Below are 18,356 nucleotides of genomic sequence, written 5' to 3'. Positions count from 1 at the left end.
AGAAAACAGGAAACCACCTTGAAACCTGCCACAGAGGGCCTCTGAAAGCTTCTGCAGTATAGACTGTCAAAGCAGATGCTGAGCCTGATGGCCAACTGATGGGCAGAGTGAATGGAATTTTATGTAAGAAGTGGGAAATAGTAAGAGCTGGAGGGAACGGGAACTCCACAAGCAGAGCAACAGAACAAGATAATTTGAACACAGGGAACTTCCCAGAGACTCCTACTCCAACCAAGGACTATTTGTGGAGATGACCTGGAACCCCTGCACAGGTGTAGCCCATGGCAGTTCAGTGTCCAAGTGGGTTACATAGTAATGGGAAGAGGGACTGCCTCTGACATAATCTGATTGGCCTGCTCTTTGATCACTTCCCCCTGGGGGGGAGCAGCCTTACCAGGCCACAGTAGAGGACAATGCAGCCACTTTTGATGAGAACTGATAGACTAAGATCAGAAAGAAGGAGAGGAGGACCTCCCCTATCAGTGGACTTGGGGAGTGGCATGCATGCAGAAAGGGGAGGAGGGAGGGGCTTATGGGGGGATACAAAATGAATAAAGTGTAATTAATAAAAAATAAAAAAAAGATTTAAATAAAAAAAAAAAAGAATTCAAGACAGCTGTGCACTAACTGGTGAGATATTCTCTTGCCTGGGAGAATATCTAAATCTCACATCATAAGCTTGTAGAAATCATGCCAGGTACACAAACTAATGATAAGAGAACAAGTAGACATAAATTATGAAAGAGTTGACTATCAACTTGCAATAACCCGTCTCTGTAAGTCAGAGTTAGTATGAGATGCAAAATTTAATGACAAATTACAATTTTATGTCTATATGTCAAGAGCACCCAGGTATTTATTTAACTGGCTCATGTTTAAAGAAAAACATTGTCACGTTTTTAATTTAATTTAATGTAATATGTTTCTGTGGAAAAAAATATTTGAAGAAAATATTTAATTTTTTTAAATGATGACTAAGTCTAAAACAAGACAAAATGCAAGGCAGCAAAGGAGAGAGACAGAGCTCTATTGCAATAGGATAAGTGGACATAAGAAAGGATGGTACTCAGGTCAACCAGGCTGCTGAGTGAATAACTGAATACAAATGTCAGAACAGAAAGCAGTCGGAGCTAAAGCAAAGACTGAAAAGTGTTCTGAACAGAATAGAAGAGCAGGTGTGTCAAGGATTTCAAAGGCAGGTTCTGAGCCACAATTCCTCTTCCTCCAAAAACTGATAAACACATGGACCCAAGCAAGTCCACGTGGGCCAGGAGATGCCAGACTTCGCAGCAACCAACAGGAGGAGTTTACCCTATAACAACCAAAGGAGCAGAGACTGGATCATTGGCCAAGCTGGCTAGATAAACCAGCCAGAGCTGGCGAGCTCCAGGCTCAGTGAGTGGCTACTCTTCAGACATGTCGGGTTTCCCAAGGAACATTCTTTTCCTCTGATCTGCAGGCCAGCTCAAACCAATTCATATCTATGTTGTAATATTAAAGACTCAAAGACAATGGGAAATAGACAGATTTAGAAAAGCTCAATTAAAAGTCGTGTCACTCTTCACTGTTTTCATCCTTCTTCCTCTCAACAAATGCCTTATGAGTCTCCTCCACAACGCAGAGAAGTAAGGTGACCTGAGAACGTGGGCAAGGCTCACAGGATCCCACCTGCCCACTGCCAATGTGCACTAACAGATGTATGGTGAAGCTCTGAAGTCTTGTTTCATCTCAGTGAACACTCCCAGGCTTCTTGTCCTGGACTCACTTTGTAGACCAGGCTGGCCTGGAACTCACAGAGATCCATCTGCCTCAGCCTCACAGAGTGCTGGGACTAAAGGTATATGCCACCGTGCCTGGCTTCTTTTGTTTAGTTTTCCTGTTGGCATTTGTAGGGCTTTTGTTTGATGTCCGTTCTCCTTTACAGATCTTTTGCTAGCATCCCTGAGTCCACAGGATTGTACCTAAGCCATAACTGATGTGAGATCCTGGTATCCAGAATGGCTGGCAATAGCCAACATTTATATGGCCTCAGGGCACACAGTGAACTCTGACCTTGGAAACAATTTAATCTAATTCACCAAGACTAGAGTTGAAATGACCCAAAACCATTCAGAAAGGAAGTCACTTTCCTTTTTAACTATGACAGACCATGAACTAAACCTGTGGCTCTCACCTCTTTAAGATAGTCTCTTGAAGATTCAGCTGTTGAAATAGGGAAGGCTACTGCAAGAATTTATGAACAATGATGGAAAAGAGAAAAAAAAACACCTTGTATAACATTTCACTAATTATATTCACAAATATTCACTTTTACAAATGAAATGATAATTAGTAGCTAATGTATTAGGTCACTAATTGTCATTATTAACAACTAAAAACGTACATATTAGTTAGAATTAAAATGAGAAGAACACATTCATGAAAATAGATCCTACAGTTATGTTTTGATAAATATTGGATCGCTATTTGTACATATATTAATTATATATACACTGATAAACTATATTATTCTATGTACATTAATATCATATGTAATTAATATAAGCTAAATCCCACTTTTCTGGTTGTTTTTCATTTGTAATTCTTATCATATGTCTTTAGTATAAAAAACATCTTTTAAAGCAAAGCATGTGGCTTTTTTGGAGCATTTTCCTGCTGAATGAATGCTGAGCATGAATATGAAAGCCTGCGTATCACTCTGACACATTATGCTTTCAGAACGTCTCTTGGTGGTTTTCTTCTTACAAAGCCGCACATCATTAAACAAGCTGCTCCTGAATAGTCAATCAGATCGGGCGTGAGCTGCCTTCTATAGCGTCCCATTGTGAAGCTCTGCATAGCCATTTGTGTTCTCTTTGAAGCCATAAAAATGAAACCCTTATGCTCCTATTAGAAGCATAAGAAGAGCATCTGCTGTGTCGGTAGATTTACAGTACAGCCTTAGCTGCAGTGAGAGCCATGCCAAGTAGCAATCCTCGAACAGCAAAGGTTAATTAAGAAGTGAATTCCCAGGGAAAACCAACCGAGGCCCCCACATCATCACAGGCCACTGTGGACCGCATCACAGCATTTGGAGCCATGGTTTACAATCACCTACAACCTCAAGCAAATCCTTCCTAATCCCACTTTTCTCTTTCAAAGATTTTACTTAATTTGCTTTTAAAAAACATATTTATACATATGAGTGCTCTGTCTGCATGTCTGTCTGCAGAAATGGGGATCAGGTTCCATTATTATAGATGGTTGGGAGCCACCACGTAGTTGCTGGGAATTGAATTCAGGACTTCTGGAAGAGCAGACAGTGCTCTTAACCTCTGAGCCATCTCTAATCTCTAATCCCTCTCTTTTATCTTGACTTTGTATTTTAAGATATGTGCAGTTGCCTTTTCTCTGTGGTTTTTATGTCATTGTGTGAATAATGAAGACTCATGCATATTCGTGGACCCAAAACTAACTTCTGTATAAGTACATGTAAAATATTTTACCAGTAATAGATTTATTCTGCATAAAATTCCATGATTCCATGATTCCTTAATATAAATATTAAGTAGTCTGAATTTTAAAAGAAAAAGAGGATGAAAATACAACTCTAACATATAACTGGATCTAAAAACAAAAATCTGAAAACAATTTTGCAAAGCGACAGAGAGAGAGAGATTATCCAGCATCTCTGCATTCCCTGGAAAAACTCTCAGACAAAGAGAATGGGGAACCATTGCTTCTCATATCAAAAACCTGAAAATAGCTGGAGAGATTGCTCAGCGGTTAAGAGCACTGTCTGCTCTTTCAGAGGTCCTGAGTACAATTCCCAGAAACAGCATGGTGGCTCACAACCCTTTAATACCGTCTTCTGTTATGTGGGTGTAAATGAAGATAGACCATTCGTATACATAAAATAAATAAATAAAATACTTTTAAAAAAAAACCTGAAAATGACCCAACATGTCACTAGGAAAACAGATACAGGTGCCATAACAAGCTCTTAAATATTTTACAGCATGAAAATGGAGAAACTGCCATGACAACACCAAAATAGATGCATCCGAGAAGCAGGGCTGAATTGCATGCTGGTCACAGAAACCTGTGAATGACATGCTTCTACTAAAGAGAGTTGGAATCCTGTAGGAATCCTGTAGGCTGCCATAGTGTGGGACTGGGAGTAAGATTCCACCAAGAAAATCGGCTTGATCAACTTTCTGTAACTGGCAGACTGAAGTAAAAATGGCCTACGATTGTCCACCCTAAGTTCTATATACTGGGCCTTTAATTTACTACAAAAATACCTTAAATGGATAATTTCTAATGGATCCTTTATAGGAAAAAAATCATCTTTTTGAAAATACCGTTTAAGAAAAGCCACATCTCACGGGTGTACGTAATTTAACAATTGGACTTACACACGTAAGAGGTAGGGTGGTAGCTATGAAAAGCAGGACTGGTGGTTTGGGGAGATGTCGGTCAAAGGGTGCTTAACCTGTACCTAGAATAAGCTCAAAAGCTCTACTGTGCAACAGAGAGACAGTGTTGATGAAAGGGGGTGCAGCCTTAAAAATTTTAATAGCAGATGTTTTTAACCACAGAACCAAATCCATAATGTATATATTCTTCATATGTAATAAATGGTGTATACAATTTTGTCAATTAAAAATACAGGTGATAGCCAATAAAATTTTTACGTAGCATCACAGTTTAGCCAATTGGTTTCCCTTCAAGGTTTACCTGAGACTTCACAGGGTTCATGAGAGCGTGCCAAGGAGTTCCTGTTTAGTTCTTGCCTGTATATCAAATGTGGCTTGTTGTGGTCATCTTCATGCTCACGCCCATCGGCTTCCATGACTGGCTCTAGGAAATATTCTCCATCATGCGCTCTGAACGTTCCCATCTGGAACAGAAAGAATGACATTAGTGTTCATCAACAGTCAGCGTGTAGCGAACTCACATTGTGCCGCCGGACAAAACAGCAGCTCAGGCGCACAGGGCTCTTACCTAGCAGCACCCCTAAGTCCCGGTGGGACGAACTGAGATCCCAGGAACAAAACAGCGGAACCCACTCACTAAGTGTTATCACCTGGACCCAAGTTTCCTCTCTGCGGCTTGTACTTCTGTCCACACTCTTCAGAATGAAGTCGCCGAACTACAGACTTCCCTGATTCGGCTGAGACAGCGGATATTCAAGCTCTCAAAAGGAAATCTAGAATCTCTTACAAAAGTCACACGTCGCTCCTTTGATCCATGGAAGGCATTGCAGGGAGAGACTTTTGGAAGTAGATGAAGGTCAGAGCAGATAAGATGGGCCTGGCGATGGGAACTCAGAACTCGCTTAGGAGAAACAAGATGTGAGGAAGAGTTTTTATAAAGAGGGACCTACTTTCTGAACTCTAGAATCCAACATCAAACTCGCTATTAATATTTGTACTTGGATCGCATTCTCAACCTTAACATCTCTAAATCCACTTGGTTTTTGTTCAAAACTGTTGTTTCTGCAATGATTCATTCTTCATGAAATGGCTAACATATTTCCAGATTGCTAAAACAAACAAAGAACAAACCTTGGGAGAACTGAAGGATAAGACTTTCTCTTCTTACGTCATGCCCACTGCCACAAGTTGAGAGTTCAGCTCCCATAGGATGACCAAAATTGAATGAATTCTCCCAAATTTAACCACTACTTCCATGATTGAATATAATATCCTGTCCTTCCTAAGCACAGAAACAGAGCACTATATTCTAGACACTCACATACTACGTCGTACAGACCTTCCTTCCAATGCATGCAGCATGCTGAATCAACGGGAAAGGCAAGCCATTGAATTAGTGGCGTTGCAGCAAGTACACAGACAACTAGAAAGGAGAAATTTGAATCCGTCCCACAAAGCAAATACCAAAGAATGGATGGTGTAAACTCCTGAAGTAAAACCATAAAGCACTGGAGTAGAAATTGAGAGAACTCTTTCATAACTTTGAAATAGGGCAGCTTCATAATGCATTTTAAAAAGTGCCCAGGATGGGGGCTAGAAGATGGTACAGTTGGTAAAGTTCGTGTTATGCTGACTGTGCACTCCCAGCAGCCAGGCAAGCAGTCAGACACAGTGATGCACGCCCGTGATCCCACTCTAAGGAGGCAGAGCCAGGAGGACATCAACTGGTGGACCACAGTCCCGATAAAAGACCCTGTCTCAAAAAGAATCAGCTGAGCTCTGGAAGAGTTTCACTGATGAATCAAAGCAAGAACCTAAGAGCAAACAATATCAGTGGATAGCTAAACAGTCACCACCTTTAAGGGCAACATTCTGGCCACTGGGATAGGGAATCCCTCAAGCATAGAGGTCAGAAACCGTTCACACATGTTCATTCACCTGTAACTCATTTCAATCTCATAACAGCTCTTTGAAATAAAAACGATACTTTCTACTTCACAGGTAAGACAGATAAGAAGCAGGAAGTTGCATAGCTGTTGTGGTCTGACTCTGTAGGTGAAGGCACTTGTTCACCAAAGCAGGAGACCTGGGTTCAATGCCTGGAATCCTCCTGGTGGAGAGAACAAACTGACTTCCACATGCATACTTGGCATGCACAGCCACACAGACACAGCAACACACACACACACACACACACACACAAGGGGGGAGAGAAACAAATGTAAACAAAACTTAAAATATGTTTAAAACATCCCTGACAAGCTTGTATGTTGGAATACCGAACATTTGCCTTCAGGCTGGTGGCACTGTTTGGGGAAGCTGTGGAACCTTCAGGAGGCACAGCTTTCGATGGGGAAGGTAGACAACGGGGGGTGGGAAGGCTTTGAGGTTTAACAGGCTGATCTGACTTCTGTCTGTTTTCCACTTCTAGGCTGCCATGCAGTGACCAGTCACCAACGAGTCTTGCCACTGTGACTGTATCCCCTCAAACTGCCAGCCAATGAAGCCATTCCTTCTTTGTTATGTCAGTTATTTCTAAATAGAGCAATGAGAAAATTAAGAAAGTTGGTACTGAGGAGTGGGCTGGTTGGTGACATATATGAGAGCATGTGGCTCTGAGGCCTTGGATGTGGCTTGTAGGGGCTTGTGGGAAAATCGGAACTTCAGTCCAGAAAATCCCTAGTAAGCAGAGCTTAATGACCATCCCGGTGAGAAAATCAGACTTTCAGAGTGCTGGCAGTAATGTGAACAGTTCGTGTTACTCCAAAGGAGAAAGAGAAGACTATTGAGAACAGGGATAAAAGTCAGGCACATTATGGTCTCATAAAGAATCTGGATGACTTCTGCCAAAATCCCGAGAGCTTAAGTCAGGCTGAATTCAAAACTAAAGGACCAGTGTGTTTGGTGAAGGAGACCTCTAACCAGAATAGAACGCAGGCTGTTTTATATGGTTACTGCTTACTACAGTTATCCAAGAGCAAGAGAATAACAAGTGGAACAGCAATGAAAACTGTGCAGTGTTGTGGGAAGGGAGGCACAGACAAAGTTGTAGACAAGGCTGGTGAAGAGAAAGCAGCTTGAGTTTGCTAAAGCCATCATGACCATTGGCCAGAAACCTCATATTCTGCTTCTGCCCATGCCCAACTCCACCCACCAAAGCCTGCACAGAAAAGCCTAAACTGAAGGTGCCACCAGAGGGGTTCCCTGCTGCCAAAACAACTATGTACAAGTTTCCCCAGGATCAGCACGTGGAAGCTGATGCGACTGGGACCCGAAAGTCAGACTGCATCTTGACCTGACTATAGAACTTAGTAGGACCGTCCATATGGTACCAGTTTTACAGGTATGGAAGAGGCAAGAGTAAAACAGTCCTGCAGGCATGTGACAAGGTCCTGTAGGTCACCGATTCCAGGCAATACATGTCAGAGTTTGAGTCCCTGTACAGAAGACCGTAGAGGCCATGATATGAAGTTGTGAAGGTTAAATCTAAGTTGCATTTGAGCCCATGGACATAAAATATAGCAGGATAAAAACATATCTGTCAATGAAAACTAAAGGCATGAGTGGAACCAACCCCCCAGAAAGACTGTGTTTGTGCTTTATGTAGTAGGCTGGAATGATAGAAATACCTAAGTCTGTTGGAGCCCAGATGATTCTATCACAAGCCCTGGAGGCTGGACATGGAGATGCAGCATTTGGTGTTTGCCCTGCTGAGTTTGGATCTTCTTTGGTCTCTTTGAGAATAGGAATGTTTGGTTTACGACACTGTATACTGTAAGTACATGACTTTGGTTTGCTTTGTTTCCATCTTGAAGGGATACAGCTAAGAGTTTGCTTTAAGTCTCAGAATAAAACTTTGGATTTTTAAACAGTTTTGGGAGAGTTAAGACTGTTGCTATGTTGTTCAAATTTTGGATCTTGAGATGACCATGGTCCGACTATTATGATTTGATTATATCTATAACTTGTATGGTTTAATACTTGGTCCCAAATTAGTAACACAGGTTTTGGAAGCTTCTAGAACCTTTAGAAGATTGATCCTTGTTGAAGGGAGTGGGTCACTAGGGATAGCTTTGACGTGTTAGAGCCCAGCCTCACTTCCTGTCCACTCTGTTCTTCCAGGTTGCAACACAGTGTGGCGCCTCACTGCCTTCCCTGCTATGGTGGATTGTATCCCCTTGACCTGAAAGACAGAATGAAGCTTTCCTTCCTTAAGTATCTTTTATATCAGGATTTTTTTTTGTTACAGCAATGAAAAGAGTAAACAACACAGTAATTTTGTACATGCCCAAAACACATGTATATACAAGCAACACTAAATGGACTTAGTAGGATATATATATATATAATATAACAATAATTATTGTTACATATACATATAGGTAATAATATTAAAAAAAAGAAGAGTCATAAATTTGAGACAGTAGGAAACTCATGGGGCAAGTTAAAGGGGAGACCCTGAGGTGTTATGCCAATACAGTATTCTTATAGGAAATTTTCAAGAAATAAAAATTTAAGCATCTTGTAAAATTTGAAATAATACAGTGAATTCCCCAAGGCAAGGAAGAAGCTAATATAATGCAAAGACAAGGAACAGCAAGTAGGGAGGAAAGAGAGATTCCAGGTAGAGACAGCCAGACTGAAGCTGGAAGGATGATGTAACAAATTAGCGAGAAGCATCCAAACCAGGGCCTGAAAGGCTTGGGGAAGCTGGGAAGTGCTCAGAACCCTCAAGTACTAGAGAAGTGAAGCTGTACCAATAGGAAGTACGAGGTCGGCAATGGCTGGGAGAGGGCAGATCACTCAGTACTCATCACTGCTCAGAATACACAAATGTACCTTTACCTACATTCAAGAGATTGTATTCTCTACAGAGCAAAATGTGGCTCTGTGATAAACAAACCCACTAGTGAATTACTGAGCTATAGATACTGTGATAAGCATTGTTTTGGTGACAATTCGTTTCCATTTCTTAACTCTAGCTACCCTAAAAATCATTTAGTATCAGCTGTTAAAATTGTTCTAAATTCCATTGTAAATGATAATTGTATACTGTAAGTTGTCATCTCAATGTAATGATCACTGATGCCACTGAAATGATCATAGCTCTCTTTACTGTAATTATGATAGGGTCAGTATCACTCCATTCATATCTTCACTTTCTTTATCTTTCCAGAATTTAAAACATTGCCAGGAACAGCAGAGAGCACATATCCATAGATACAGACAACAGGCAATTACCATGAAAAAGCACCTGAGTTATCATGTCACCCTTCAATGATTTGCTCATGCCTTTACTGAACAGTCTTGAATTATCATAGTGTGGAGACTTCTGACATATCTACATATAGTTTTCTTTCATGCCAGCAAGTCAAGGGTTTAGGTTCTCTTAGGTTGTATAATAATATAACCAACTAAAATTTTAATGGCCTACACACTAGAGGCTAATATGGCTCAATAATAGAATGCATGCTTAGCAAACACAACAGGCATGGATTCAATCCCCAACACAGCCAAATAAAATAACTGAAACTCAGTTGGGCTTGCTAACTGTAAAACACTGAGATTATAGTATTTTTAAAGAAAATGCAAAGCTCTGCAGAACTTTTATTTATTGAGTACTTTTCTAATGTGCTAGCGTCTTGCATATTTCATTAATTCTACCAATGTGGATTTTGAAAGCCTAACCACAAATCATTACTTTTCACTATGTACCCAGACTCCAGCATTTGTAGCTTTCCCAGAAAACTAATTCTGCCCAGCCTGTAAGAGGTAACAAAGAAATTGTTTTTGAAATCTGAGCACATGAGTCCATGGGAAATCCTTTTCTGCCTTTAAAAAGAGCCTGCTGAGGAGGAGAAATATGATCATACGTTGGGGAAAGATGCAAATAGACATGAGCTGGCCTGCTGCTTAGCTAAAACACACCTATGACACCGCTGTGAATGACACACTGTTCCCAAGAAATATAAAAAGAAATCATTATATCTGTTTGCTTTTCTTTTGATCAAAACGGGCTCAAGGTACTTCTATTTCAATGTTTCACTAAAACCCACAAGATCTGACCTGCGCTCCCACAAGAGAGGAAACGGCTCTGCCACAGCCCATCAGCCCGTCAGCTGAAGCTGTGTCTGACCAGCTTGCCAGGAGCAGTGCCTCTGCAATGGGCAGGGTCTCCTCAGAGTCTGTGTGATTTAAGATGCCAAGCTCCCAACACTACGTGAATAATTTGTTTCCAAATCTGATTTCCCTTTTTATTTATCAATGAAGGACTGTTAACATTTATCAGTTTTTCTATAGCCCATCCCAATGGAAGGGACCCTTCTCTTCAAATAATAAAATATATTAGGGTTATGCCAAAAGGCTCCCAAGAAAGCTATTAATTCAAATTAAAAAAAAAAACTTGGAAGGGAACCTGGTAAGGAATTTGAGGACTTGACGAAACAGGTGGTTCATAGAATCACATTTAGCTCATCCATATTTTTAGCGTCGTGTCTATCTTCAGATGAATGCTGCAGACTAACTCAGATGGAAGCCAATAAGGTTGCACTTTATTTCACTGACCAGCAAACACTCTGAGACTAGTTTTCACTTGCGCAGGAGTTTCCTGATGATTTAGAATGGTGACTGAATATCTGCCAAGCTGTTTCAAGAGGTAATTGGTGGTAATATAACTGGTTTCAATATATTCCACTGAACATAATTTGTACGTGTTTAGAAAATATTTTTACAATTGTATTCCCAGAATGCTATTTCAGTATTATGGCCTTCATTCACATATATTTTTCAGAATATATGGGTGACATACTGTTACTACAACCAATAATGAGTACTCTGATAGTCCAAGATATGGAATATTTTCCCAAAATACACATAGTTCACTACACCAAGCCTGGACCCTAGAAAAGATGGATCTTCTGAACTGAAAAGATCATTGATCCCTAATGACAAAGCATACAATGATAGGTAGGAGGTAGATAGATAGATAGATAGATAGATAGATAGATAGATAGATAGATATGAAAACATAGGCATGATATAGCCACTCTTCTTGCCATAAACAAAGTGTAAATGTTGTAAACTAACAGACCACAGGCTAACCTCTGAGATTTATCATCATCTGCTAATTAAATCCTGGACATCTGGTCAATGTAAAATGGTTTCGATGGCACTCCCTTACTATAAGATCTGCTCATGCTTCAAAAGAACATACTATACACAAACACATGTTGGGTAAATGGATGAACTGCTGATGAGGAAAACTTAAGAACTGACTCCAGCAGCGAAAAGCAGACATTTAGTGGCATACGGTTCCTTAAAGATGAGCCGTCTCTCCCCTGACAGTATTCTTCACTTTCCGAGTTCTGCAGGCCAGCTCCAGATTTCAGTGTAAAAGTGACAGGAGGTGATGAAAAGGAAATGCACAGCTGATAACTCTTCAAACTTAATGGCCTTTGACCTAGTTCTATCCCATCAGGACTAAACAGAAACAAAACTCTGAGCCAATCTAACCTAAAATGCAGATGGTAGAAGGACTCAGACTGTGTGCTCCAGCAAATGTAGAGAAAGTCTACAGCATGTCTCTCTCTCTTTTAAGGCTAGAAAGCATCTAAAAACCCATTGGGGAGACAGACATATTCTTGTGGGTCTGGGTAGCACTTTCCACAACAGCCTTTCTTAATACCTCCTTAAACCACTGGTGAAAATATAAAACCTACAATCACCATAATAATGAGAAATTAAAACTAAAACAAGAAAGTATTAGGAGCTGTTTTAGCAAGGATATGACAAGATATATTCATGACACACTGCCAAAATATGATAAAACAGAAGAATAAATTTTAATAAATAAATAAATGCAAACACGTGTATATGTTGGATGTTCTACTATTGATAGCATGTTTCGTAGGTTATCTTTTACCTTGTCATTTTGGCGGATGGTACCCTCATAACTGACGGACTTCCTAGAGACAGGAATCATGGAGAGCAATAATAAACTCCCTTGCTGCCAACAAAGCATGTCTACAGTTCTTCCACAGAAGAAACAAAAGTCCTGCTGATCACCAGCTACAAGGCATCCTCTCTTCTCGTGGGAAGTGAAGGCTGGGTAACAACCACAGGGTTCACTGTGTGTACTGGGCATGAGAACATGCAGCTAATTCGTACTGCCAAGCCCAAAATATCTAGATCATATGGAAAAGAGAGTACACTGTGCTGTGACTTTGTCTGAGTCAAGAGACAGTTCCCCTGTGAATATTTGTTGACAAGATGAATATGGCTGATATAATGAAAGAGGAGAGCAACATGGTATTTGATGGACAGAAGGGCAGCCTGTGGTAGGCTGCTTGTCACCAATATCTATGTTCTTTGCTTCCTTCTGGAAACCTCTCTGCCACACATTTCTAGTCATTTTGCTCCTTGGGAAAAAAAAAGCCAAGAAACACCTTCTCATTGATACTTTGGAATGACCATGACCCTTTTGGGCTGAGGTAGCCAAGAACCAGCTGGCCTGCTCCATGTTCTTACTATCTAACTGATTTATCTAGCATATGAATATATCATAACTAACACACACAATACCATCAAGCATAGGAAGACTCAATCATAATACCTCTGTGTTACTTCTTCCTACTCATCCAACCCTAAAAGTTCACATATCCTTTGCTTAAGGAAACTTGACACCATATTTTCATTAAGCATTTACACACACAGTTTCTATGAGTTGCTGGCCTTGACAGCGCTGAACATAACTAGCCAAGACTACATTGGGACCTTTTAAAGTTGCATCCAGATATGTGCTCCTGTGTATGGAGGTCAAAGCACAACCACAGATGTCATAAACACCTTAAGCACCATTCATTCACCTTGTTTGTGAGACAGGGTCCCTCCAATGTCCTGGAGCTCACCAAGAAGTCTAGGCGGCTAAGTCATTATACCTGATTGGCTAATTAAACAGCCTATACCTGGGCAGGGCAGAATAGGGTAGGTGTTGCTAAGGTTCCCCTGGCTTTGGAGAATCCCAGGAGGCATCAGGGGAGGGAGCCAGACAGGAAGAGAGGAAGGAGGAGGATGCCAGGATGGGTTAGCCTGGAGAAAACACCACGTGGGCAGGGGAAGGACTCCAATAATGGCATTAAAAGGCCCAGATGGAGAATATAAGCAAGTACCATGGGATTATGGATGTAAGGTAGTCCAGAAGAGGAGGAGTAAGGTGGATGGCATTGGGTGGGGGCTGGGAGTTGGATGGTGAGGATATTGAGACATTGTAAGTCAATTATCTGCCTGGCTCAAGGTAAATAAGGCAATTATAAATCTAACAGGTGTCTATGCCTTGTTATTTGTGATAGCGGGTTAGATAATACCACCGTGATATTCTTAGGGCCAATAATAAACATTTTATAGCCCATCACTCATTTTCTAAATTTACTTCAACAGTTTTTCTAAAATCACATTCTGACATTTGCTTCTTGAAGAATGTGGGCAAATACACACTAGAATATTAAAGGTAAAGGTGCAGAAAATCTCCCATATTGTTATTTGAGTATTTGCGAAAAAAACATTAATACAGGGGGTCTGGCTAGATGGCACAGCAGCTAAAGGTGCCTGCTACCGAGCTTGCAGATGTGGGTTTGATTCCCCAGAACCCACATGATGGAAGGAGACCATCAAGTTGTCCTCATAAATGAATTGATAAAGTATGAAACTATAGAATGGTACGTGTGATTACCTTAGTTCTCTAAAGAGGAACTTTAGAAAACGATAAAACTAATTTATTTCGAGGATGGATTCAACTTATTGACAGTTTCCGGATTTGGACTACCTGTTAGCGGTTAATAGAGGCAACTCAGTAGTCTTCACTGGGAGTCGTGCTGTCAGGCACCAGTTCCTATGAGAAATCCCAACATGATCCAGATGGCCACAAAAACTACTCTAGAGAACACAGTACAAATCCCAACATAACTCATATGGCCACATAAGCTATTCTATGAGAATATGATCCATATGGCCACATAAGGTACTCTGGAGAATATGGTAAAAAATCCCTACATAATCCACATGGCCACATAAGCTACTCTGTGTGAATACAGTACAAGCCAAGTACAACATCTGGTTTTATATCATCAGAAAACTGTGTGTGTGTGTGTGTGTGTGTATGTGTGTGTTTTCAATCAGCAAGACCTCACTGTTTCCAGTGCCATCAAGAAATAATACAGTTCATTTCTAGGTGGTCAAGTTTGTCCCTGACAGTCTATGGAAGAATAAAATCCACTAAGCCATGTGAGAAAGGAGTTAATCAGAGCCCCGAGGGATTGCTGTCTTTGAATATATTATGTGTTACTTCCTGTCACATACATGCTGAGAATAATATTCCAACTAACTAAATACAGACTCTAGACCATTCCCCGACATTATGAGACCACAAATAATATCAGAAGTATGGGGATTGATATCCTGATAACTATAATTCTGTAGCAGCCTGTCAGTGGATTAATAAGTTCCATAGGCCATTATCATACTACTCATAAATACTTTATAACATGCTCTACTTCTCTATCTGCTATACAGCCTGGAAACATAAATCAGTGTTCTAAAATCTTTGAATCTTTGAATAACTATTTATGGGAAATAAAAACCGAAAAGAAGGAGCATTAGAAGGACAAGATACATACATACACACACACACACACTGAAGAAACATCCTGGCAAGACTTTTAACTCCTTCTTGTTCTCGGGCTCAAAACATTAAACACTTAAGAATAAAAATTTTAACAATCAGCCAGGCTCTGTGATATGGTAAAATGGGGGGGGGGGGGGGTCAGGGACCATGTAAACACAAAGACTTGTAAAAGTTTTAAAAATTAATAATACAAAGTTGAAAAAAATAGTGTAAGTCTTACCTTGGGTTAATTGAACACTAGCAACTAAATGGGGTATAGGATTGAACAAATATCCATAGAGAAACAACCTTGACAGTATTAACTGGATTTTCCAGACAAACTAAGCCTTATTTTTAAGTCTTAAAAAAAAAAAAGAGTAATTTTCCTTGAAGTATAAATGTGTGTGTATTATTGGTGCTTCTGCCAATTGATGATGTAAATATTTTACATTTACCTACAGCGGAAAGAATGGACTTGTTGGAGGTGTTTGGGCACAAACAACTTTTGGTGCACGCCTTTAATACCAGAATTCAGGAGGCAGAGGCTGATGGATCTCTGAGTTCGAGGACAGCCTGGTCTTCAAAGTGAGTTTCAGGACAGCCAAGGCTACATAGAGAAACCCTATCTCAAATAAACAAACAAACAAACAAATAAATAAATATTTTTTTCAGAAGTAATAGCATGAAAAGGAGCTAAACACCATGATCAAAGCAGCCTGAGGAAGAAAGGGTTTATGTCATCTGGCGACTAGTCCACCATCCATGAAGGTCAGCACGTCAGCACGGGAGCCTGTAAGCGGGAGCTGACGGAGAAGCCACAGAGGGCTGCTACTCACTGGCTTGCTCCTGGGTTTCTCCACCTGATTTCTCACACCACCAGGACCACCAGTCCCAGGATAAGCCTGAGAGTGTCAAAGTCCACTCGACATAAATACCAGCCAGCGCAGTAATGAACAGTGCTCATGTCCGGGACAACGTCCCAAAGCAACCCGAAAGTGAGCATCATTACAGTCTGTGTGGAAGGAACTCAAATAGTTGACTCAAATAGTAAACAGTGGTGACGTTGTGGAATCACCTGAATGCCTTCCAGACATGAGAAATTGGTCGCCGAGTTCTTTCCTTCAGCTTTGGCTGTAACACCAGGAACAGCGAAGCTTTGTCCACAATAAAATGATCCTCTCATGTCACATTGGCACTCCTTTTGTGATGGCTTTAACTCATTACACAGAGTATAGCAATATACTAGACTCCCTATTCCAGGCTTTCATATTCAAGTGTGTATTAATGCACCACAGTTGACCTGGTGGTATTTTGAGGTTTTAGTTAGTTGGCTCCCATTTTAAGGACACACGTGATCTCGCATATTTAAAACAGCTAGCCTGGCTTCCTCCAGACTTAAGTCGTGGGTGGAGGTGATATGAATTTCTGCTTCCAAGGAAGAAAATCAAAGGAAGCACTGGTCTTATTTCATATTCTCTCTCTCCAGGAAAGTTATAAAACTCCCTCTCTCACTACTGTCATTTCTAGCTCTCCCGCACTAGATAAAGTATCCAATACCTGTGGATATTTTATATCTTTCCAGGACCAGTTGGCATATACCACTTTTTTCTCTTCTATGCCTCACAGATGATTAGTTAGTGGACATTAGTTAGTGTACCAGAAGCAAAACTTATTTCCAAATCTTGTCATCCTTCGGAGCCTTTTTAATTTGTGTATCTCAACACCTTTTCCTCCCAGCACTCTGATTTCCCATTCGTTTATTAAATCTAACAGCTGCCCAGTACTGATGCGCCTGAGTGAAAGAGCCTGCCCTGAGATTGTAGAAACAGGACCCAGCGGCATCTCCCGACGGCCACTGGGGCATGTGTCCAGTGGATGAAAGATGCTCTCCCAGCCTCTGGCCTGGGTTTCTTTCTCTCTCTGGAGATCCCTCTGATTTTCTCAGAGGAATCTACTAGGAGCCACTGTTCCCCACCCTGCCATTCCCCCGCCCCAAACTCCCTCCCAAAAGCAGGCCTGGACTGGATCCAGAGAAAACGCACAGGGAGACACGGTGAGGCTTACCAGTCCCCCACAGAGGCTGAAGACCGCAGTGTGGTCCTCTCGCGCGTTGACCTGACCACGGTAGAAACAGTGGCGCAGGTCTGGGGGCTCTGCACTGCGGCCGCCTGGCCGGGGCGCAGGGGTCCCCAAGTGCACTTCGGTGTAGCCCGCAGCCAGGAAGGCCGCATCTGCGCTCAAGTTGAGCTGGAAGAGCTGCCCATAGGCGCTGATGCGGTAATGGGTCCTGAGCGGAGGAGGCTCCGGTACCCCGGAGCTGCGTTTCTTCCGGCTGAAATGCCGGTTCTGGGGGAACACATCTCCGAACTCATTGACCCTCGCGGGGGTCACCACTTCGTAGGAGGCCAGAGTCTTCACCAGGGCTTCTGCAACACACAGAGAAACGTCCGTGAAGCCCCGACGCTGTCCAACCCAGAAACTCTTGAAGCAAGCATCTCCACTCAAGTCGCGGTCAGTCCCCGGGGCGCGAGAGAGGCCCACGCACACACGTGGGCGCCGTGACCATGCTCAGCTTTCCCACCGCTCCTATGCGCCCCACTCGGTCCCTGCCACCCACCGCCCTGAGCGCCCACCCCCTTGCCAGCTCCTCTCCCTTTCCCTGCCTCCGGCAACCCTTGTCCTCGGGGCGCACGCTGCCCGCTGCCCCACGCGTGCCCGCCCCACGGTGAGGAGAGCGTGTCCCCAGCGCACGAGATTCCACGACATCCAGGGAAGCCCTCGGGGATGCTCGGAACCGGCCGGCCTGGAGGCTCGGCGAGTCCGCACCTCCCACTCGCACCCGGCCCTGCGCTCTGCGGGCAGCGCCCGCGGCGACCTTCTTACCCTGTCGTGGGTGGAAACGAACTTCCCAAGACCCAGTGAGGAGGAGCGAGATCGGGCAGAGCAGCCCGGTCAGCCACTTGGCCACCCGCATGGCTGCCCACGGGGAGGGGGTGAGCCCGACAGCGGAGGCCGCCCGGGCCGCCGGCTCCCCGCGCTCCGCCGCCCTGCTCGGCGCTCTCGCGCTCCCCCGCGGCGTCTCAGCAGCCTCCCGCGCCCCCGGGCCCGCACACCGGGCCGCCTCGCCCCGCCGCCTCGCCCCGCTCCCGGCGCCGCTGCCTCATCGCGCGCAGCCCGCCCGGCTCTCGCAGGCCCGCGCCCCGCGCTCCCGCGCCACCCTGGGAAGCGCTCGCTGCCCGACCCAGCGGGAACCCGGCCAAAGTAGCGGGGCGCGCGGGGCG

General features: G+C 42.8%; 1 protein-coding gene across 1 annotated transcript in view; it reads right to left on the bottom strand.

Moving 5' to 3' along the window:
• Adamts20 (ADAM metallopeptidase with thrombospondin type 1 motif 20) overlaps nt 1-18,049 on the bottom strand; it is a 119,153-nt gene extending 101,104 nt beyond the window's left edge. Inside the window, exons 1-3 of the mRNA XM_055627018.1 lie at nt 17,959-18,049; nt 17,140-17,501; nt 4,720-4,882 (exon numbers count right to left, since the gene is read on the bottom strand). Of these exons, the coding sequence (XP_055482993.1) occupies nt 4,720-4,882; nt 17,140-17,501; nt 17,959-18,049 (616 nt within the window). The remainder of the gene's footprint in view (nt 1-4,719; nt 4,883-17,139; nt 17,502-17,958) is intronic.
• Nucleotides 18,050-18,356: the final 307 nt, after the last annotated feature.

The sequence above is a fragment of the Psammomys obesus genome, unplaced genomic scaffold (assembly GCF_907164565.1).
Source record: "Psammomys obesus unplaced genomic scaffold, mPsaObe1.curated_primary_1811, whole genome shotgun sequence".
In the NCBI taxonomy this organism is placed as follows: Eukaryota; Metazoa; Chordata; class Mammalia; order Rodentia; family Muridae; genus Psammomys; species Psammomys obesus.
Note: the sequence above shows the minus strand (reverse complement) of the source record. Positions and strands in the feature narration are given on the sequence as shown.